Source organism: Lepidochelys kempii, chromosome 21 (assembly GCF_965140285.1).
Source record: "Lepidochelys kempii isolate rLepKem1 chromosome 21, rLepKem1.hap1, whole genome shotgun sequence".
In the NCBI taxonomy this organism is placed as follows: domain Eukaryota; kingdom Metazoa; phylum Chordata; order Testudines; family Cheloniidae; genus Lepidochelys; species Lepidochelys kempii.
Window position 1 is genome coordinate 13,769,493 of NC_136400.1, and position 23,161 is coordinate 13,792,653.

The 23,161-nt window shown below is 55.1% G+C and overlaps 1 protein-coding gene across 4 annotated transcripts in view; it reads right to left on the reverse strand.

The window, feature by feature from the left end:
- Positions 1-23,161, reverse strand: part of CACNA1S (calcium voltage-gated channel subunit alpha1 S) — a 91,502-nt gene that overhangs the window by 43,527 nt on the left and 24,814 nt on the right. For all 4 annotated transcript variants that reach the window (XM_078849777.1, XM_078849776.1, XM_073320165.2 and 1 more), the window contains exons 3-23: positions 22,339-22,478; positions 21,602-21,735; positions 20,880-21,032; positions 19,861-20,066; positions 18,516-18,619; positions 17,111-17,259; positions 15,908-15,989; positions 14,576-14,736; positions 13,898-14,123; positions 12,250-12,457; positions 11,924-12,044; positions 11,375-11,489; positions 11,121-11,214; positions 9,791-9,860; positions 8,777-8,909; positions 8,301-8,430; positions 6,071-6,130; positions 3,411-3,517; positions 2,302-2,389; positions 1,776-1,883; positions 911-963 (exon numbers count right to left, since the gene is read on the reverse strand). In XM_078849777.1, coding sequence (XP_078705903.1) covers positions 911-963; positions 1,776-1,883; positions 2,302-2,389; positions 3,411-3,517; positions 6,071-6,130; positions 8,301-8,430; positions 8,777-8,909; positions 9,791-9,860; positions 11,121-11,214; positions 11,375-11,489; positions 11,924-12,044; positions 12,250-12,457; positions 13,898-14,123; positions 14,576-14,736; positions 15,908-15,989; positions 17,111-17,259; positions 18,516-18,619; positions 19,861-20,066; positions 20,880-21,032; positions 21,602-21,735; positions 22,339-22,478 — 2,642 coding nt within the window. The remainder of the gene's footprint in view (positions 1-910; positions 964-1,775; positions 1,884-2,301; positions 2,390-3,410; positions 3,518-6,070; positions 6,131-8,300; positions 8,431-8,776; positions 8,910-9,790; positions 9,861-11,120; positions 11,215-11,374; positions 11,490-11,923; positions 12,045-12,249; positions 12,458-13,897; positions 14,124-14,575; positions 14,737-15,907; positions 15,990-17,110; positions 17,260-18,515; positions 18,620-19,860; positions 20,067-20,879; positions 21,033-21,601; positions 21,736-22,338; positions 22,479-23,161) is intronic.

Consider the following 23,161-nt stretch of genomic DNA (forward strand, 5'->3'; position numbering starts at 1 on the left):
AGAGGTTCAAGGTGCGGGAGGGGGCTCTGGGCAGGGGGTTCAGGTGCAGGGGGTTTGAGGGCTCTGGCTGGGGATGCAGACTCTGGGGTGGAGCTGGGTCTGAGGGGTTGGGGGTGCAGGAGGGTGCTCTGGGCTGGAACTGAGGAGTTTGGAGGGCGTGAGGGGGATCAGGGCTGGGGTGGGGGTTAGGGCATGGGAGGGGGTCAGGGGTTCTGGCTCTGGGCAGTGCTTACCTCAAGCAGCTCCCAGAAGCAGCTGCATGTCCCCACCCATGGCTCCTATGTGGAGGCGTGGCCAGAGGGCTTTGCACACTGCCCCATCTGCAGGCACCGCCCCTGCAGCTCCCATTGGCCATGGTTTCCAGCCAATGGGAGCTGCAGAGCTGGCACTTGGGGCAGGGTCAGCATGCAGAGCTGCCTGGCTGCCCCTACACGTAGGAGCCGAAGGGGGGATATGCCACTGCTTCCAGGAGCCAAAGCAGGCAGGGAGCCTGACTTATCCCCATTGTGCTGCTGACCGGACTTTTAATGGCCTGCTTGGCCGTACTGACCAGAGCTGCCAGGGTCCCTTTTCAACCAGGTGCTCCAGTCGAAAACCTGACACCTGGCAACCCTGCTAGTGCCTAACTGTTGGCCTGGCCTTCTTCTGGCTTACGAGCCCAACTCCTCCTTGGCCCTGGCCATTCAACACTACCCTCGGCTCTCTGCCCCCTACAGCAAACTGCCCTGGACCGCAGGCTTTGCTCTGCATAGAGAACCACGCCTGGCCTCCCCTGCTCAGCAGACTCACAAGAGACAACAAATGAGGACTGTTTCCTCACCTTCCCTACCAGTTCCCCCTTCTGCAACGATACCCCCGGTCCCTGCGCTCTGGCTGCGATGTGCATGCAGTGACGACACGGGGTGCCTACCTGCATTCCTCTTCTGTCATCTTGGCCGGATCCGTACAGCTGCTAAACTTCCCCTAGGTTTAAGCAGAGAGCAGAAGAATCAGGGATTGTGCTGTGAACCCCAGGGGGCCTGACTGATAGACCTGGGGAGCAAGGACAAGGGCAGCTGCTGGCAATTGCCGTACATCCTGGCCTGACCCCACGGCTTGGCCCTGACCCAGTGGGCAGCGTCTCCAGCCTCAAAGGGGGCTGGTTAGTGCCGGTCATGAGAGCCTGGGCCCCACCCCAGAGCCCGGCCAGATATGCCAGCCCTCAACTCTCCCTGCTCAGTGAGCAGCACCGATGACCCCTAGGAGCCCTGCAGGGCCCGAAGGCCAGACCACTGCTGCAGCGACCCGTGGCACTTCCAGCCGAAGAGTCACAGCGACCTCATCCGTTCGCACAATAGCACAAGCACAGACCTGCCTGCAGAGCCATGGGTGGTCAGGAGGAAACACCTGTGATCCTTGCAACACGGTGGGGAGCTGGAGCGGGCGAGGGAGAAACCGAGTCACGGGTGGGGAAGGGACTCACCCAAGGCCACCCAGCTGGTCAGCGGCAAAGCTGGGAAGAGATCCCAAATTGGCTGGCTCCCATGGGGCCATGGAGCTGCCTTGCTTGGGCATAGACTATGCATACACTGCCCTGTTCTGCCTGCAGCATGCTGGTATGCCCAAGGGTGCTGGTGGCAGGGGATGGTCCTCGGCCTCCCTCTGAATTTCTGACATGGGAAACGAAGGGGAGCCACTTCCTGGTGCTTCCCTGAGCTCAGCTCCACCCCGCTCTCCCCGGGACAGGGAGGGTTGGGGGATACCAGCGCTGGGTTCTGGCCGGGAGGGGCTCTCACCTTGAAGAGCTGCACCCCGATGCAGGCGAACATGAACTGCAGTAGGGTGGTGACAACCACAATGTTGCCGATGGTCTTGATGGCCACGAACACACACTGGACTACGTGCTAGAGAGAGAGAGAGAGGCCAATGCTGAGATGGGCCGGGCCTGCAGCGCCATGACCTGCTGTGGGTACCGGCCGTGCCTGGTGTGCAGGGGAAGTGGCCGTCCCAGACCCGGACGGGGGACCCGGCACCTCACCGGCGTGCGGGGGAAGTGGCTGTTCCAGATGCAGCTGGGGGACCTAGTATAATACCAATGGGCTGCCTCCCAGCTGCCTCCCAGCTGCCCACAGACACCTAACGAAACAGCCGGGTGAGAGTGAAATCAGGTCGCCTGAGCCCTGGGATCCTGCTCAGATGGCCCATGATCTGGCAGGCCCTGGATTCCTGTTGCCGATCTGAGGGGGGCCGTGGCCGCCCCCGACGGAGGGCCCTTGTCCCGTGACACGTGCCGCGAGCGCCCTCTCCCCGCCTGGCTCTCACCTTCAGCCCCTTCGCTCGGTTAATGGCCCGCAGCGGCCGCAGGACTCTCAGCACCCTCAGGATTTTCACCACGGAGATGGCGCTGGACCTGGGGTGGGCGGGGGGAGACGGGGTGACTCAGCCAGCTTGGGGTCTGGCCAGACAAATCAGCTCCCACACACCGTCGGGAGCCAGACCTGCCGGCAGCGACGCATCGGGGGAGAGCCGACACCTGTGCCCCTGTAACATGGGCAGGGGAGCTGTACCCGCCAGGGGCAGGAGGGGGCGTCCGGGGGGGGGCAGGCTGGGGGTGTGCTGCACAGGCAGGCTTGGGGGGTGCAGAGTGGCAGGGGCAGGAGGGGGCATCGGGGGGAGGGCAGAGGGGCAGGCCAGGGGGTGCAGAGCGGCAAGGGCAGGAGAACAGGCCTGGAGCCAGGCTCTGGCAGGGACAGGCTGGCACGTGTCCTAGGCGGGCAGAGCAATCCAGCTCGGTTTGACAGAGCTCCCCAAGGAGCAGCACTTCCGGGCCCTTCCCACCGTTCCTGTAAGGGGCTGGCAGGTGCACAGCACCTCCGTAGCAGAATTGGGCCTGGACCCCAGGATCGCTGACATCCCTGTCCTGAGCCCTCGCCCCTAGGCCACATTCCCACCCACCGTGAGGAACAGAGCCCAGGAGTCCTGAAGGAACTTGGGGGAGGAGGAAGGCAATTCCAGATTGAAGTGGGTGCCTGCCCACAAAACCCTTGCGTGTCCAATTCGTGGCATACGCCTCTCCTCCCCATTCTCACGGGTTGTTTATTTCCTTACTCCCAACAGTGCGGCTGGATGACTTTGTGGCACCGAACAGTGTATGAATGCTGGTGCAAGGGGAATCACCCAACTCACATGCTTCTGGGCACGGGCTGATTGTCACAGGGATCAGGAGGGAATTACTCCCCGCCCTCCATCTCCAGCCCTGCGTCTGCCCAGGTGCACCCCTACCATCTGCAGCATCAGTTACTGGTCGTTGCTGGAGGCAAGATACAATGGCCTAACCCATTCTACGTCTCTATTTCCAACGTCGATGGCAGCACTGCAGATGCCCTAGCCTCGGCTGAATGGGCAGACCTGTTGCTACAACAGATGCTTACTCAATTCCCATGGAGATGAGGGAGACGGCAACCACCAGCAGATCCAGGATGTTGAAGTAGTTCCGGCAGAAGGACCCCTTGTGAAGGAATGCGCCGTATGCAGTCATCTGAAGGGGAGCAGAGGAGAGTTAATGGGAACGGGGCAGATCACCTCTGATCCCCTTTCTTTTTAGTGACTGCTGCTCATGAAAGAAGCCAGACTGGAGCCCTGGAGACTTAAGTCCTCTCTGGATCCTCAGAATAGGCCCAGCAAAGGAAGCTTATCATGTACCACCGAGCCTCGGCCCCACCCCACAGGAGTCTCTCCAGGGAGTTCCTTCTCCACAGCCCGTTCTTGGCCCAGCTGCCGATTGTGATGGTGGTTTTCTCACATAGACACCTGTGGCCAGGGAACTGGGCTGAGAGCCACTAAACAAATGCTTCCCTGGGGCTACCAACCAGCCACAGTACAGCATGGCCAGCAGTGCCTTCTCCGACTGCTCCATCAAGGGCGGGACTCAGGAGCAGGGCGGGTCAAAACTCGGCATTTCTGTTTCATGGGAAATTTCAAAGCATCATCATTTGGTGTTGTTCCCGACTGGAACCAAAAAAAAAAAAAATTTCAAAATATACCATGAAATGGGAATTTTGAAAAATGTTGGTTTTGGAACATGTTGAAATTTTGTTTTATTTTATTTTATTTCTTTTTTCTGTTTAATATTTTTATTTTTATTTCATGACGTGTCTGTAGCATGCACTACGGCTACTGGTGTGGTAAAATGACAATCGTTTAATTGGTCTATTGGTTTCATTTTAACTATTTAATAACGGATGCTTCAATCTAGCAGAGAAAGGCATAATATAGTCCCATGGCTGGAAGTTGACACTAGACAAATTCAGATTGGAAATAAGGTGTAAATTTTTTACAGTGAAGGTAATTAACCATGGAAGCAATTGACCCAAGGTCATGGTGGAGTCTTCATCACTGACCATTTTTAAATCAAGAGGGGATGTTTTTCTTAAGGCCTTCTCTATGTTCTACGGTTTGTGTCACATAGTAGGTCAAACCAGACGATCGTAATGGTCTCTTCTGGCCTTGGAATCTATTAATCTGTCCATTTTTAAAGCACTTAAGGACAGCTGCTACTTAGCACTCATCGAAACATCTTCTCTTCTCTTCTAGATCAAAACGTCTCCTGTTTGCATTGTAACTCCCGTGTCAAACTATTTCATTACAACACAAACAGGAAACACTTTGATCTAAAAGAAAAGAGAAGATGTTTCAATCCATGCTAAGTGGCGGCTACCCTTAAGGAGTTTTAAAATGAAAATATTGAAATGATATTTCTACTAGGGCTGCCAAGCGATTAAAAAAAACTAATCGCGATTAATCGCACTGTTAAACAATCATAGAAGACCATTTGTTTAAATAGTTTTGGATGTTTTCTACATTTTCAAATATATTGATTTCAAGTGCAACACAGAATACAAAGTGTACAGTGCTCACTTTATATTTATTTTTGATTACAAATATTTGCAGTGTAAAAAACAAATGAAACAGTATTTTTCAGTTCACCTCATACAAGTACTGTAGTGCAATCTCTTTATCATGAAAGTTGAACTTCAAAATGTAGAATTATGTACAAAAATAACTGCATTCAAAAATAAAACAATGTACAACTTTAGAGCCTACAAGTCCACTCAGTCCTACTTCTTGTTCAGCCAATCGCTCACACAAACAAGCTTGTTTACATTTGCAAGAGATAATGCTGCCCGCTTCTTGTTCACCGTGTCACCTGAAAGTGAGAACAAGTGTTCTCATGGCACTGTTGCAGCTGGCATCACCAAAAAAAATCTACATTTGTAAGTTGCATTTTCACAATAAAGAGATTGCACTATCGTACTTGTATGAGGTAAACTGAAAAATACTAGTTCTTTTATTTATCATTTTTACAGTGCAAATATTTGTAATCAAAAATAATATAAAGTGAGCAGTGTCCACTTTGTATTCTGTGTTGTAACTGAAATCAGTATATTTGAAACTGTAGAAAAACATCCACAAATATTTCATAAATGTCAATTGGCATTCGAGTGATTAACAGTGCGATTAAACCTGCGATTGATCACGATTTTTTTTTTTATTTAATCGTGTGTGTTAGTGGCGATTAATCGACAGCCCTAATTTCTACTATTATATTATGACTTGTCACAGTAATAGGGCATATTATGGGCCTTCATGAGTGGTAGTTGCTGGTTTGTATTGATGGAAACATATTATGCACTATTACTCCTGCCATGGTATGAAATAATGTAAAAATGAAAAAAGAAAGGACATCAACTTCTAAACAACATTTTTAAAAACTCCAAACTTCTTTTTTTGGGGGGGGCAGGAATTGTTGTCAAAATCGACACAAGTTCATGACAGATTTCAGTTTTGGTGAAACTAACAAAAAACGTTTTGAGGAAAATGTTCCAGCTGTACTTAGGAGGCCCCCCAAGCGGTGACAGTAAGTGGTACAGGCTGGCCAGCGAACCCCCCAGTGTCTGTCTGTGTGCAGCGGCAGCCTCAATCAAAGATTCCCCATTCACTGCAGCCACTGCTGGCTCCTGCCGCTGCTCCGGCCCGATCAGCAGTTTCCCATCGCTGCACACGGTTTCCAGGCAGATGGGGTGTGACTCACCTTCAGGACTATTTCAACTGTGAACACGGAGGTGAAGCCGATGTCAAAATATCCCAGAACCTGAAGATAAAAATCAAAGAGAGGTTTTGGTAACTCAGGAGACAGGATGTTATTGGAACGTCCTACAACTGGGGGCTCTGGCAGACAGAGGGCACGCTGCCCCCGCTGAATCGAAACTGCACCCCTGGTGCTATTCATAAATACAACAATAATACATACATGCTTTGCACTGTGACTGCTCCTTTCGCGCCAGCATCTTTATGACACTAATGAATTAAGCCTCCCAGCCCCCACCGCAGTTAGGAAAGGACTATCCTTGGCAGAGCACAGCAGTCCAGTGGTTAGAGCCCAGGAGCCAGGATTCCTAGCTACTGTTCCCAGCTTTGGAAGGGGAGAGTGTTCATAGAATCATAGAATATCAGGGTTACAAGAGACCTCAGGAGGTCATCTAGTCCAACCCCCTGCTCAAAGCAGGACCAACCCCAACTAAATCATCCCAGCCAGGGCTTTGTCAACCCAGGCCTTAAAAACCTCTAAGGAAGGAGATTCCACCACCTCCCTAGGTAACGCATTCCAGTGCTTCACCACCCTCCTAGTGAAATAGGTTTTCCTAATATCCAGCCTAGACCTCCCCAATGCAACTTGAGACCATTGCTCCTTGTTCTGTCATCTTCCACCACTGAGAACAGCCGAGCTCCATCCTCTTTGGAACCCCCTTTCAGGTAGTTGAAGGCCTCTATCAAATCCCCCCTCACTCTTCTCTTCTGCAGACTAAACAAGCCCAGTTCCCTCAGCATCTCCTTGTAAGTCATGTGCCCCAACCCCCTGATCATTTTTGATGCCCTCCACTGGACTCTCTCCAATTTGTCCACATCCCTTCTGTAGTGGGGGGCCCAAAACTGGACACGATACTGCAGATGTGGCCTCATCAGTCAGTGTTCTAGTGGTTAATGCTGGTGATTTAGGGTCAGGACTCCTGGGTTCAATTCCTGGTTCTGGGAAAGGACCATGGCCTAAGGTGTCAGGATTTCTGGGTTCTTTTCCCAGCTCTGTAAGCATCTAGCTGGGTGACCTTGGGCAAGTAATTTCCCCTCTCCGGGCCACAGTTTCCCTATGAGTAAAACAAGGTTAGTGATAGTGCTTTGGGGTCCTCAGATGAAAGGCGCTACACGTCCAAAGTATTACAATCCAAGACAATTTAAAGGTGGGGAAACTGAGGCAGCGCTAGGGGCAGAAGCCAGGAGTCCTAATTCCAGTTTTTTAGAGCAGTCCTAGTTTACCTCCATGGAAACCTGCGCTGGCAGTCCAGAGGCAGGGAGTTGTTTTATTGAGACATACCCCAGCTGGTTCTTGCAAGTGAGCTGTGCCCCAGAGGAAAGCAAAACCACCCAGCCCCAAGATGCCAGCTGGTGTGAGCTGGGGGAAAACTCCTTCCTGACCTCAAGTATGGTGATCGGTTGGATCCTGATCACGTGAACAAGAACCAGCCAGCCAAGCACCTGAGAGAGCGGATCCTTGGTGGCACTTCGGCACCCTGCCCAATGACCCACCTCCAGCCGTGGAGTTCTGATGAATAACTCCATCCACACTTGCGGGGTCTCCGAGTGCTTCACAGGGCAATGTACTGCTCTGTGGGCATCCCTACCACTCCCCCCACCACAGGGGCCGAGCAGCTCCCAGCGGGGAATGAATTTAACCTCACGGGGTAGCTTTATTATCCCTCTGCTATAGACGGGGATGGTGAAGCACAGAGAGGAAGTGACTTGCCCAAGGCCACAAAGTAAAGTTAGTGCCAGGGCTGGAATGTGAACCCAGAATCCCCTGCTGTAGCCATGGAACAGGCTTTCCTTCCAGAGCCAGGAAAAGAACCCAGGCCTCCTGATTCCTTATCCCCCGCACTAAACTCTCCTTGGACACAGGCATGCTGAACCGTTGTTCTAAAACTCCACAACTCTCCTGGCAGAGCCAAGAACAGAACCCAGGAGTCCCGAGTCAGAATTTCCTCCTCTAACCATAAGCCAGGAATAGAACCCAGGGGTTCCATCTCCCAATCCCCTGATCTAACCACTAGACAACGCTTCCCTCTCAGAGCCAGGAAGAGAACCCAGCTGTCCTGATTCCCAGGCCGCTGTTCCAAACTCTCCCTGGGCACAAGGCAATAGCCTGGCAAGCAGCTCCCCTGAAGCTGCACGTTTCTGGTGGCTCAAACTGCTTTCCCCATCCTGGCCACCTGGTTCCTGAAGGACTCGGGCCGGATGGGATCCTCAGCCGCCAGGGAGACGCTGCTGAGCAGAATGAAGAGCAGGATGAAGTTGGTGAACCAGGTGGCGTTGACGATTCGGTGGCACAGCACTCGGATCCTGGGGAAGGGAGAGAGGGGAGGCAGGCTGAGACTCCGCTCCTGTGCTGGCAAAGCAGCAGTCAAAGCATTGTCAGCTCCAAGGGGGCTAAGTGACAGCCCAGGCTAGAGCTTGGGGAGTGGTGCACCTGGGGAGATCCCTGCGTGAGTCTCGGGGGTGGCACCCCTCTCTCTGTGCGCCCGGCACGCTTGTACCCCGGGACAGCTTGTGGGCACAGATGGCTCCAGAGGCTCTAACAGCCCGCAATAGCTAAAGGAGTTGCTGTAGCTCCCTCGGGAGGTCCCAGGTTCTATGCTCGCTGATCACTGCTGGGTTTCGGACAGATGGGAGGAGAAGCAGCACCTACTTGTTGGTGGGGCTGAAGATGAAGAAGGCGCTGGCTTCGGGCATGGGCACTGCTTTCTCCTTGAGCTGCAGCTCTGCCAGGGGGCGTGGCCGAGGGCTCAGGGGGATTTCGGGCTCATCTTCCTCGTCGTCACCTGTGGAACAGCCAGAAAGTGGGAAACACAGTCAGGGGAGCTCGCATGTTGGGGTCCTTCACTTAGCAGCAGCCAAAAACAAAAAACTTAGCAGAAGCTGAAACTTAGAGGTAGAGAAGGTTCCCTTGGCCCCTCTCCGTCCTGGGCAGCCAATGAGGGATTGTTCTCGTAACCATCCAGAGTCCGGAGTTGGGGATGATGAGACCGCTGTGGTCCAGCAGCAGGGTGAGTCCGCAGAACAGCTCTGACCCTCCATGCAGGGATCAGGAACATGACATCTGGCCATGTTTCCTTTTATGCCAGGCAGAGAGAGTGTGGCCACCACAGTTAGATGAAGGGCTGTGGCTCCCCTCGCATCCCACAGCCCCTGGGGGTACTCACAATCCCACTGTGGAGCAAGATGCTGCTTGCCATTAGAGACCCAACGTCCTGACTTCAAACCCTCCTGGCCAAAACCAGCTTCCAGCTTCCATTGCTCTCAGTGTGTATGTGGGGGAGGGGGGTCCCCCATCTTATGCCTCCTATTGCGCCCCTAGCGGGCAGTGGGACTCGACCCTCAGTGAAGCAAGTAACACCCCACAAGCAATGGAAGAGGCATGTGCAGAGTCTGGTATCCCCCCAGAGAGAGCTAGAACTCCCTGATCACACCCCCACCCACATTCACAGACCAAGCGCTGCAGAGAACTGCACCGAGTTTATTCCAGCTCAGCGTCCGCTGGAAACAAACCATGTGGCTTTCTGCATCATAATAAGCCACTAGCTGAGCTGCACTCTTGGGACCAGAGCCCTCGAATGGGATTTCTCTCTGCCAGCCACCCCAACCCTTTCCATCGCTCTCTCCACCTCTCCGGCTGGAGGCAAGGATCAAGCCAGAGCCTTACCTGGGAAGTCCGCAGAAGGGTAGGGGTCTTTGATCTCATTAACGTTTGATTCAAACTCATCCACTTTTAACTGAGAAGGAGAGAGAGTGGTGAGTAGCTGAGCATCCTGGAGAAACCACCCGTGGCACTGCCTTCCCCAGGCCAGCGGGACAATGCTGCACAGCGAGAGGCAGGGAGACCTCCCCCCATCTCCCATTGGGGCAGGCGCCATCTGTTTGTTCTGTGTCTGTACAGTGCCTGGCACAATGGGGCACCGACCTACAACGGAGGCTCCTAGGCAGAGGCGGATTAAGGTTTCCTGGGGCCTTGGGCCAGAGCAAGTGGGGGGCCCCTCCACACCCCTTCCGCCTGTGGCCCCACCCACAGCCCCACCCCTTTCTGCTCCTTCCCCCGGGACCCGCCCCTGTTCCACCCAGAGTCCTCCCCCCCCACTGCAGCCCCGCAACCCCTTTTGCTCCTTTCTGCCCCTCCCCCCCACCCCCCACTGCAGCCCCAAGACCAGAAAAGCTCTGTCCCCTGCCACGGCTCTGGGGCCACAGCAGGGCATGAGAGCTCCTTCAGTCCCAGGGCCGTAGCTGGGGTCTGGATGCTGGGACTTCCCCCACCATGCCCTGTGCTTCTGCATGGGACCAGGGTCTGGCCGCTGTGGGGGGGGGACGTCCCCCGCCCAGCAGGGTCAGTGCATGGGGGCTTCCCCAGCCCCACCCGCCCGGCGGCCGCAGCTCCAGGCTTTCACCACCAAGAACAGATTTTTTCCGGGGACCCCCCACCCCCGTTGGCTGGGGCCCCAGGCCCAGTGGCTAATCCACCACTGCTCCTATTGCTACCACAATACAAATAATTAATAATAAACACCCGAGGCAGGGGAGCCAGGATCACTGGACAAGGGCCTCTGACGGGCCCTATGTGTGTGTGTGCGTCTGTGAACCCGGGTGTGTAGAAAGACCTTGAGTGGAAACTCCACCGAGACAGCCCCTTGGTAGAGGACCTTTGATCCTGGGCCTGTACCCCCTGAGTCTCCGTCCCCCCCGCATTCTGGGAGGGGGCAGGGAAAGCAGGCTTTCTCGTCAGAGGAATGATCCGGGCCTGCAGGGCATACAGAATGGACGTCTTGCTACAAGTCTCCGGAGATGCGTCTGCTGGAGCTCAGGACTTTGCCCCCAGCCCTTCCGTGGGCCCCGGGGAATCCCCCTCCCTCCCCACATGGCTATCCACCTTTCATGCGCGACAGGGCGAATAATGGGAAACCATTACTGCTCGGGAATGTACGCCTCAACTGACGGGGAAAGTTCCCCTAGACCTTTGGCCAGACGAGCTCAGCGGCACCGACCTTGGCTGTGGTGGGGATTCCTTCAGCCTTGGCTTTCTGCTCCAGCTTCTTGGCCAGCAGGAGCTTTTCCTCTTCGGATTTCTCTGGGAAACTTCTGGACGGGGGGAACCGAAAAGGAGAGGTGGGGAGTGAGGCCACGGCAGAGACCCAACGAATGCTGCTGAGATGATGCCCGAGGCCAGCAGCTCGCATTGATTTGCAAGCCCTGAGCCCTTGGGGGTTCCTGCTTTTGAGCAGCAGGGAGCAGCACTGACCTGGACATTTTCCTCCGCTTCCTCTCCTCGGCTTTGGCTTTCTGGGCAGACGTCAGGCTCTCAGCCTCGGCCAGATTGTCCACAGCGATGGCCAGGAAGACATTGAGCAGGATATCTGAGAGGGGATGGGGCTAAGGAAGCTTCGGGAGCATACACATATGTGGGGGTTGCCTCTTGTGAGGAATGAGTCCCTTCCATGGTCGGGGCTTAGCGAGAGCCTGTGCGGTGACACTAAGCAATGTATGCAGGCAGCAGGCTCAGGAACGAGCCCTCTGTGTACCCATGACAGCTGCCTCTTGGCTGTCACCAGTGAACCTCCATTGGTGTCAGCAGTGGGATCCGAAGCCATGAGACCAAGAGAGCTACCCAACTGATTTTTTCATCCCTTTTAACCCCCACTCCTGGTACTATGATGTCTGAACATACCATACCCAGCCCCATACCCAGCCCCACCCTTCCCCGATGTGTACTTGAACCTAGGCGTGACTGTGCTGGACAAGACAAGAAAACGCCCAGCTATTAAGCCCCTACTGGCTAGAGAGAGGATACAGTTCCCACAGACGAAGAGGATGATGAAGTAAATGCAGACCAGCATGCCGGGGAAGGAGGGCCCTCCATAAGCCATGATCCCGTTGTACATGATTGAATTCCAGTCTTCTCCAGTCAGGATCTGGGAGACAGGGTGAGTGAGAGAACAGGTCAGGTAGAATCATTCCACTGACCACTGGACAGTCCTGACTCCTTGTTTCCTGCTCTAACCACTAAGTCACCCTGTCCCCCAGAGCCCAAAAAAGAACCTAGGTATCCTGACTCCAGACCCTCCTCTATGCGTTAGACCAGCCGGCTTGATGCCCGCTGCACCCCATGCCCCGTACCTGGAAGACACTGATGAGCGCCTGGGGAAAGTTATCGAAAGTGCTACGCAGCACCTCCACGTCTTCAAAGTCGTACTTCCCGCCGAAGAGCTGCATCCCCAGCAGGGAGAAGATGATGATGAAGAGGAAGAGGAGGAGGAGCAGGGAGGCGATGGAGCGGACCGAGTTCAGCAGGGACGCCACCAGGTTGCTCAGAGAGGTCCAGTACCTAGTGCGAGGAGAGGCACACAGGCTGCTTACGGCGCAGGGCACCGCTGGGGCACACAAGCAGAAATGGGGGGCAGGGTGTGCCCTGCTCATTTTGAGAGGGACACGCCATCATCTCATCCCCGCTTGGCCGGGGGAGGCCCTCACCAAATGTCTCCTGTGTGGTCCTGGGGCCAGGCGTTAGACAGGAGATGAGAAAAATAATGCCTAACTCTTCTGTAGAGCTTTTCATCTGTGCTGTAGATCTCAAAGTGCATTGGAAAGAAGGCCAGATTCATTGTCCCCACCTCACAGGTGGGGAAACTGAGGCACTGGGCAGGGACATGACTTGCCCCAGGTCCCCCAGCAGACCAGTGGCAGAGGTGGGAATAGAAGCCAGGTCTCCTGATTCCCATTCAAGAGGGCTCTCCACTAGGAAACACATCCTAGTGCTCAGTTCCTGGCTTCGCCACAGATGTCTCGTGCGACCACGGGCCTGGCACTTAGCCCCTCCGTGCCTCCGTTCCCCATGTGTGAAACAGGGATAAGGATGCTGACCTGCCGCACAGGGGGCATGAGGAGGAATCCATTGCTGGGAGGCACTCTGATGTTATGGTGGTGGGGGCAGATAAGTACCTACCTAGACAGGTCTGGGGAGCCAGGTGAACCCCATGCCCCGCTCCTCCCCATTTTCATTATTGCCACCAAATACCCCAACCTAGGGAAGTGAGGTTAATGAATCCCGTGGCATTCTCAGCTCTGTTGTGTCTCCGGGACCCCACTGGCAGAGTGGGCTCCTGCCCCTGCTCCGGGTAGCTGTGAGGAGCCTCAGTGGGTCCCAAAGGACAGGCTGAGCTGTTGGTTTGTCTCATGGCAGGAGGGCTCAGACCCTGCACTCTCTACGCCTTCCTTCCAGCAGGGCCGCAGGTAATGACTCGGAGCACGGTATGCCCCTCCACTCACAGGGCAGCCTGATCAGCTGGGGGCTGATGGCGGTGAGTCAGTGTCAGATTAGAGCCCCGAAGTTCTGTGTCCAAGCCCCTCACCTCCCCTTGCTTTGACCTGCTAGACCCCATTCCCCTCCCAGAGCCGGGGACAGAACCCAAGAGTCCTGGCTCCCCGCCTCCTGCTTTGACCCACTAGACCCCACTCCCCTCACAGAGCTGGGGAGAGAACCCAGGAGTCCTGGCTCCCAGCTCCCTACTCTGACCTACTTGACCCCATTCCTCTCCCAGCGCTGGGGAAAGAACCCAGGAGTCCTGGCTCCCAGGCTCCCTGCTCTAACCACTAGACCCCACTCCCCTCCCGGAGCTGTAAACAGACACTAGGTATCCTGAACCCGGCAGCTCATAGTTGTGGTCATGCCTGAGGCCTCAGAAGGGGTAAGGATAGCCCAGCCTCCCCGTGCAAGCCCCCCTGCCCGTACCGCCTGACCCCAGGCTGTGGGGACAGGTGCCCCCACCTGGTTATCTTGAAGATCCTCAGCAGGCGAATGCACCGCAGGACGGAGATGCCCAGGGGCGACATGACGTCGATCTCCACCAGGATAACCTCCAGAATGCCGACGCACACCACGAAGCAGTCAAAGCGGTTGAAGAGGGACATGAAGTACTGGTGCGGGCCCAGGGCGTACATCTTCAGCAGCATCTCGGCCGCAAAGAGCGACAGAAGCACCCGGTTGGCGCTGTCTGCAGGCAGTGAACCCGAGCGGTCAGCGCTCTGGACTGAGGCGGCAGATCCCCCCGGTGGCCACTAGCGGCTGCTGGTGAGACCACCTCTGCCGCCTCCCTCTCACTCTGCCCCCCTGCTGCCTCCCTGTCCCCCCAGCCTACGATCCCGGGCCAGCGCAGCCGGGAGGAGGAGGAGGCTGACTCACACTTACCTGCCCAGCTCCTAGCCCTGAGCAGCAGAGGGGAAACACAAGACCGGGAGGAAACTACCCTTGCACGCCGGCGCGCTCGTGCGTGTGCACGGTTGCACGGGTGTGGTGCGCAGGTGCATGCATGCGTGTGCATTGGGGTGTGTGTATCTATGTGGGTGTTCACGCCTGGGCAGGCGGGCACCCCCCCCCCCGTGCGTGCAGCTGCACTGACCTGGCAGTGTCCTCGGGGGCTCACCGGCACCGGGCCGCCCTGCTCACCTTGCACGCGGGTCAGCCACTCGGGCTGCCAGTGATGCTCGGAGGCGATTGACAGGGTGTTCAGCGAGATGAGCAGGATCACGAGCCAATAGAAAAACTTGGACTTCACCACTTCGCGGCACTTCCTGCGGAACAGGCGGTTCCATCGCCTCCCCTGCCGACTGGAGAGACGGGCCAAGAAGGGTGACTTTGGGGCTCCCTGCCCCCCAGCCCCAGAGGGCAGAGCCATTGCAAAGCGCCCTGCCCACTGGCTCCCAGGGACCCACGCGAACGCATAGGAGAGGGGTTCTGCAGGCGGGGTTATCGCTTCGCCCCATCTAGCATCTTTCCTCCATCCCAATCTATTACCGGCACGGGGTCAAAGTCCCCACTTAATCGCCCCGATGGCAAATGGGAATGCACCAGGGTAACAGAGGAGATGCTGGTGCGTTAATGAACAACTTGTCTCAAAGCCCTTGGGAAGCGTGCTTCATTTATCCCCATTTTACAGGTGGTGAAACTAAGGGCACTTGCCCAGGGAATAGAACCCAGGTGTCCTGGCTGCTCGCCCAGCGCAGTATGCATGAGATGCTTGAGATGCTTGAGATGCATGAGATGCATGAGATGCTTCGAGCAGGGGGTTGGACTAGATGACCTTCTGGGGTCCCTTCCAACCCTGATATTCTATGATTCTATGAGGGTCCTGCTTCAAGCAGGGGGTTGGACTAGATGACCTTCTGGGGTCCCTTCCAACCCTGATATTCTATGATTCTATGAGGGTCCTGCTTCGAGCAGGGGGTTGGACTAGATGACCTTCTGGGGTCCCTTCCAACCCTGATATTCTATGATTCTATGAGGGTCCTGCTTCGAGCAGGGGGTTGGACTAGATGACCTTCTGGGGTCCCTTCCAACCCTGATATTCTATGATTCTATGCCTTCCCTTCCGCATGGCAGCTGGCCCTGTGCATGCTCTGGAGAGGACGCTGCCCCGCCCTTACAGAGTGCCCTGGCATCATCTGTTCATCAGTCGGCCTGACCTTTGATTGCCTGACACCACTCACGCAGTTCCCAGAGACCTGGGATGTGCTGGGTGGGAGGAGGGACTGGGGAAAGGAGCTTGACGCACGGTCCCCCAAAAGAAGAGGCCGGATACCACCTGCACTAGCCTTTTTCCGGAGCCAGACATAGCAAAATCCACCTTTGCATGGGCTGCACTGATCATGGTGTATCCCCCCCGCCTAACAAAAACACCAGCTCTTCTCATAGGGGATCTTACAACGGGATTGATTCCGAGAGCAGGAGAGTCGGGGTCCGGCAGAGACAGAGACAAAGAGTGTGTGTGCGTGTACTCACAAGAAGAGAATCCATTTGTTCATGCCCTCAATTTCATACAGGCTCTCTGTCTCTGAGCCCCCTTCCTCTGACGGCAGCATCCCTATGAAAGAGAGAGATCTTCAGTGAGCTGGGAAACCCCTCACGAGACACATCGGCAATGGATTCCCCCTGGAGAGCCTTCCAGAAGCACATCTGGAAGGGGAACTCTAAGGCTATGTCATCACTGCAATCGGAGGTGTGATCGCAACTTGTGTAGACACACCCGAGCTAACTTTAATCTAGCTAGCTCAGATGCTGGAGTGGTGAAATCAGTACGTAATTACTCACGGGGTTATTGCGGCTTCACCTACTCTGGTAACCGAGCTGGCTAGATTAAAGTGATTGCAGTGCAGATACCCCCTGAGAAGCACATCTGCAAAGGAAGGGCTCCCCTCTAATAACTCCCTAAGAGACACAAACCTCCCCAAGAGACATGTCCACACTCAACAGAACAAGTCTGGGAAGGAGGGGTCTTTTGGCATAGTAATGTGCAAAGAAACGGAGAGACACTAGACACCATGGGAGTGTAACCAGTGGCAATAGAGAGCAGGGAACCAGCGAGGGAGTTCAGAATTGTTATTACGTATAGCTCCACAGCTGTGTAAAATGCCCCACAGAGTAAACAAAGAGCCAAGGGATTATATCCAAGCAGACAACAGCACCCCGGGAGGTAATGGGGAAGGGGAGTTTGCCAATAACGCTTTTCTATAGCAACTTCCACTTAAGGCTCTCAAAGCCCTTAGCAAATGTGAATAATTTCAGCCCAAAATGGGCAAGTATTAGTACATCCCACTACGCATGGGGAAACTGAGGCACATATTGGTGAAGTGACTTGCCCGAGGTCACCCAGTAAGTCAGTGGCAGAGCCAGGAACAGATTCCAGATTTCCCAAGGCCTTGGCCTGTCCTGTGCCATAAGACTGTCTTTCCTCTCCAAAAACTCTTCATCTCTGGCAGGTCTGAAGCAACTTCTAATCCTTAAACCTGGATAATGTCACGGGAGGGCAGCCTCCCCCAGTGAGTAAACTAAGAGCCAGTGCACACCTCCCCCCGGCCCCCCTTTGCTCCTCCCACAGACACACCCCACCCCCACCCCGGTGGAAGATTTAACTATTCTCCAGAAGCGAGAGGGAAGCCAGGCCCGGGCGTGTCCTGCCTGGCTTTGCCCAGGTGAGGATGATACCTTCTCCCCTGGCCCGGTGGCTGTCCATGACTTCGGCATGGGTGATCCAGTCCATGTAGCCCTTCAGATCCTCCTCCAGCTGCTGCTTCTCCCGCAGCTTCTGGAACGTGCCCCGTGACTTGGCCTTCTCACGCTCCTTGGTGAACTCCCTGGAACAAACCCAGATGGCTGGCATGAGGCAAATGGAGAGGGGGCGGCTTCAAGCCAGACCTTGCTCACGGGACACGCTCATCAAGTGTGTGCCACGTCCCATTCTAGTGGCTGGTCCCCAGAGAGGATAAGAGCCTACTACTGCTGCCAGCTAGTGGAATTACTCCTTTAACACAACTAAAGACTGAGAATGGATCAGTCCTGCCTTTTACCTTTGTTATATAATACAAAATTGGAGGAGGAGGAAGAGGAATACAGACCTAATAACAGGAAATGCTTCCCTATTCCTCATTTTTTATTATCATCCTGTGGAACTCCTTGCCACAGGACACCACAGAACCAGCTACTACAGCTAGATTGTAAAGAGGGCAGGTTAACATTAGGAGCGCTAATGGCTGTCCCCACTCCTGCTGTTGAGGCACACAGGATGATCCAATACTGGAAAGCCTTGAGGAAATCATACAGAGGATCAGAGCTAAAGGGGAAGCTCACACAGCTGGAGGGTGCAGAGAGATTGCCAGCTGTAGTCCACTTTCCCACGCTCTCCATAGTAAAGGTGACCTGTCAAGGGCGAATAACATCAGGCTTGGCTTTTTTTACTCCATTCTGGGGGATAAAGCCGGCCTGAAAAGGACGGGTGGGTTTGTTTTCAGTGGTATTTTACCCGCTTGCTTTAATCAATGTCTTGTCTACGCTGGAAGACTTGAGGACTAGTAGGATTGTGACACTGCAGGGACCAAGACGTGACAGCTGGTTAACTGAGAAGGGAAGGGAGTTTTACAGGGAATATTTAAAATAGCCGTTGGGGCAGGGACTGTCTTTTTATTCTGTGTTTGCACATCAACTAACACCAGGGGTCCTGGGCCAGGATGGGGCCTGCTAGGTGCTACCACAATACAAATGAATAATTACAATGTGTTCATTGTCTGGCTTTGTTAAGGCTAGAGAGAAAAGCTCTCTGTATTAAGAATTCCGCCGTCCTGTCCCTTCAATTAAGGGCTGAGAGCATCACCGCTCCACATTCCTGAGTCCTCCAAAGAGTCCTCCAAGAGAAAAGGGAAGACAAGGCTTAATAGCCTTGGTAGCCAAGGTACCAAGGAAGAGGGGAAGAAGAAAACAGAAGAAAAAGGTAAAAACCCCTTTCAGGCTTTCTGTTCATATCCCCAAACTGAAGAAGGGCCCAGCCCCTCCCTCGGGGCAGAGATCTGCTGGGACCAAGAGATAGGAGGGCGGCACCGCTGCCCATGCGCCTTACCCACTGAGCACACCCAGAACCAGGTTGAGAACGAAGAAAGAGCCCAGCAGAATGAGGCTGACGAAATAGATCCAGGGCCACTCGTTCCCGATGGCGTCGTTCACCTGAGCAGGACAGAGGCAGATGAAGATCCAGGGGGAGAATCAAATCCACCTGGCTCAGGTAAGCCCGTTATTGGAGTAGCTGAGCGCCTCACAGTCTTTACGCATGAGGAACTAAGACACAGAACGAATAAGAGACTTGCCCAAGGTCACACTGGGAGCCTGTGGCAGAGCAGGGAATTGAACCTGGTTCTCCCAGGTTTCAGATTTGTCCCTACCCATCGACCAGCCGTCCTCCCAGGAACCCCTAGGAGGAAGAAGGGCCCAGTGGTTAGGGCACTAGTTTAAGGCTTTGAAGACCCAACTCTCTACTCTGCCACAGCCTCCTTGTGTGACCTTGGGCAAGTCACTTAGTCTCTGGGCCTCAGCTCCCCATCTATGCAATGGGGATAATAGCACTGTCCAGCCGCCCTTCCGGGCATATGTGTATGTGGGTGTGGGTGTGGGTGTGGGGGGGGCAGGGGGGGTAACAACGATGAAATGCTTTGAGATCTAATGGTGAAAAGCACTGCATAAGAGCATGCATCCAATGAAGTGAGCTGTAACTCACAAAAGTTTATGCTCAAATAAATTTGTTAGTCTCTAAGGTGCCACAAGTCCTCCTGTTCTTTTCCTTTTCATGGCTGCTACTCTGAAACCAGAGCTAGGTGGTGTTATTATTAAAAGCCACCAGATACAACATCAGACGCTGGCCCAGCACCCTGTGTCTCAAGCTGCCCTCACCTCATGCTCCTGGGAACAAAGGGTGCCCAGAAGGGTAACACACCAAGCGCTCTCCAGAGGCAGAGCCGGGACTGGAACTCAGCTCTGCAATTCCCAGACTGTCCCTGAGCTGTCACCCCATCCTTTCTCCCCTACCATGCTTCGTGGCTTGGAGGGCAAGTTTAAAGTCACTTATACCTGAGCTCCAGAGTTGAGGAGCTGCCCGAGGACTCGCTCCCACCATGCAAGGGTGGGGTAAGTTTGAGAGTCTCAGCGGTACTTGGATAGAGACAGTCTCTCGGGTAGGCAGGGCTCAAACCATTTGGGGCTCTGCCGGGGAAAGTCAGCACCTTGCACTCCACCCGACGGCTGCATGGCAGCCAGCCCACTCTGCTGCACTGGCGGGCGTCACCTTCTCCCCGGGGGGGCATCGCTCGGTGGCTACATTCTCCAGTAGCTGCAGAGACTGGGGGGGCTCGCTGCCCCGACAGGGATTTCCACTCTTTGGGAAGCCTGGCCAGCCCAATCCAGCCCGCACCTACCCAGTAGAGGACTTCCGTCCAGCCCTCCATGGTGATGCACTGGTACACGGTCAGCATGGCGAAGCCAAAATTATCAAAGTGGGTGATGCCGTTGTTGGGCCCCGGCCACCCGCTCCTGCACTCGGTGCCGTTGATGGTGCAGTGATGCCCGTGGCCGGTGCTGGCACACGGGGATGGCTTCTCCGTTTCCACGGTGGCAAGGACATCTGAGGGTGAAACCGAAGCACAGAAGGACAGGCTGAGCAGAGGACAGAAGGACAGCTACCTGCCTGCTGCTGCCTATAACTCAGTCCCCGGCCCCACCCAGAGGAGGGTTTTGGAGCAGTGCAATATACCTCCTAAACACACCATATAGCCTTGTAACACCCCCAGCCAGGCCATATAACGCCTCCAGCCAGGCCATACACCTCCCCGCCATGCCACATAGCCATATAACGCCCCCAGCCATGTCATACACCTCCCCGCCATGCCATATAGCCATATAACGCCCCCCAGCCATGCCATATAATGCCCCCAGCCAGGCCATACACCTCCCCGCCATGCCATATAGCCATATAATGCCCCCAGCCATGCCATACACCTCCCAGCCATGCCATATAGCCATATAATGCCCCCAGCCATGGCATACATCTCCCCACCATGCCATATAGCCATATAACGCCCCCAACCATGTCATACACCTCCCCGCCATGCCATATAGCCTTATAATGCCCGCAGCCATGCCATACACCTCTCCGCCATGCCATATAGCCATATAACGCCCCCAGCCATGCCATACACCTCTCCGCCATGCCATATAGCCATATAACGCCCCCAGCCATGCCATACACCTCTCCGCCATGCCATATAGCCATGCCCTGTTCCTGTGCCGGCAGAGCCAGTGATGACACTCAGGGCTGGGCTTCCCGATGCCACTGATGGATTTACTCCACAGACACACCCCACAGTAGCAGTGCCACATTCCTCTTTCCCTGCTCTGCCCCCCGCCAGCTGGTGGGAGGGTCACCCACGTTCCAGACCTGTCCCGATGTAGTAGCAAGTCTTGTGCATCTTGCCCTTGAACAGCTCCTGCCCAACGATGGCGTAGATGATGATCATGAAGAGGACCAGCAGGGCGATGTGGAGCAGGGGCACCATGGCCTTAATGATGGAGTTCAAGACCACCTGCAGGCCTGCAGCCCAGGGAGAGAGAAGTGGAACAGGTCACGCCCCCTCCCCACCTGATGGGCAGCCCTGCAGCGTCACGAAGGGATGGAGGGACCTAGGCCCAGCTCTCACCAGTGTCTTAACCACTCGGCCATACTTCCTCCCCAGCATGTGTCCCTCCATGTCCCAGGAGTGTGTGTGAAAGAAGGAAAGCCCTGGTGACTCTCTCAATCCCATTACAGGCAGCAGCAGCTCCAGGCCCCCTCATGCCGCCCCAGAGGGATCGGGGAAGGTCGAATCCCCGCAGTCCATCTCCTTGGGAGATGGTCTCAGGATGGGGACATCTGCTCCTAGACACCCACCAGCTCCTTTCACAACAGGCTATGGTGGGATTGGCGCATGCTGGGTCCTGGTGGGTTATGTCTCAGCAAGGGGCACGACACGGGGACTATCTCGACTTTGCTGGTCGGCTGGAATTCCACCGAGACCCAGCTGGGGGCTGGCCACAGACCCGTGCGAAGGGGAAGCCTACTGCAGCTGCCGTGACCCTAGCCTCCCACCAGAGCCGCCTGCCGTACGGGCAGCTTTCACCCACTTGGCACTCCCGACACCAGGCGCAGGGGTCTCAGCACGCGGAAGGCTCGCAGGGCTTTGACGTCAAAGCCGCCCTTCCCCGTCAGTGGTGCACCCTGCATCACGTTGATCTGCTCCACAACCACCGTGACCAGCCTGCCAGAGTCGGTGAGGAAGGGAGTGGGACAGGGAAGAGAGGGGAAAGGGGAGGAGAAGAGCAAGAGAAGGAACATGGAGGGGGAGGAGAAGGGGGGAAGGAGACAGGAAAAAAAAAACCCAAGCAAGGAAAGTCAATCTCACCCTGTACAGGCAGGGACGGGGAAGTTCCCACTACGGCCCCTGCCAGCACAGCTAAACCCTAACCTCATCTCAGACCGAGCCCAGATGGTTCGGTACGGCTTTTTTTCCGTTTTTCGGCACGGCCAGTGAATCAAAAGATCGGCGATTCTCGCAGCTCTGATTTAAAGCCAGCCCGTGTGCGGAACCTGTAGGTCTCGAAGGAGGACTTAAAAGTGGGGAGGGCGTGTGGGCGAGCTCGTGGAAGTTGTATCAGGCAGAAGGGTGCCGTGTGGGAAAAGGTGCGAGAACTAAGTAAGTGAGCCTCATCCAACTGGAGTCACTAGAAACCGGCTTCAGTGGGCTTCGGATCAAACTCCAGGCGTCGGGCGTGTTCACACTGTCCCTCCCGTGGTCTCACAACCCACTCCAACAAACACCAGGACATTTTCTAAGAAGCCTTCTGCTCCCCCCCTCCTTTACCCCAAAGAGACAATAGCGAAGTCCAGCACGTTCCAGCCGTTTCGGAGGTAGGCGTCCGTGTGGAGTAGAAACCCATAGGCGATGATCTTGAGTGTGGCTTCAATGGTAAAGATGATCAGGAAGACGTATTCGATCTTCTCCTGCGAGAGACCAAGGACAGAAGGGAACCAGTAGCGAGGTGGGTAACAGACACAGTGAGGGGGAATGACACCGCAGCCCTGGGACCTCCCCACAGCAATCATTCAGCAAAGTGCAGCTTGTTTATTGCCGTATTGCCAATGCTTGTGATTTTATAGTGAGTGGCGGGATTTCAGGGGGGTCTGGAGCCTGTCGGGCGCTGATGCAAGAAGCTGAAGCCCCCTTGAGAAGCTCGGTCCTGCGGGAAGCCGACAAAGCCAGCACAGCTTCCGTTCCCTCCTCCCATCCTGTGAGAAACATGGACAGGGCAGCATCTCTGCTCTTTGCCCCTCCAGCGCCTGGTCTGGGAAGGGACAGAGGGAGCCATCCCTAACCCCCCAGCCTGGGAAAGGGGAGATGAGAGGGGACCCCACTAAACGCCCCCCCCAGGCCTGGGAAAGGGGGTGAGGAAAGCTAGGAGGAGCAGAGGTGAGGCTCCGGGGGCTGGACTGAGGGGTTGGGGACTGATGGGGAGGCTGGAGTGATGGGGAGGTTGCGAAAGAGAAGAATATTTAAAATAAAAAAATGATTTATTTTTAGTTATTTGGATAATTATTAATTAAAAACCAAATTATTCATTGTAATTACTGGATCATGTATATATGTATGTAGTTATCAAAATTATACAACAACAGCAGACGGTTTA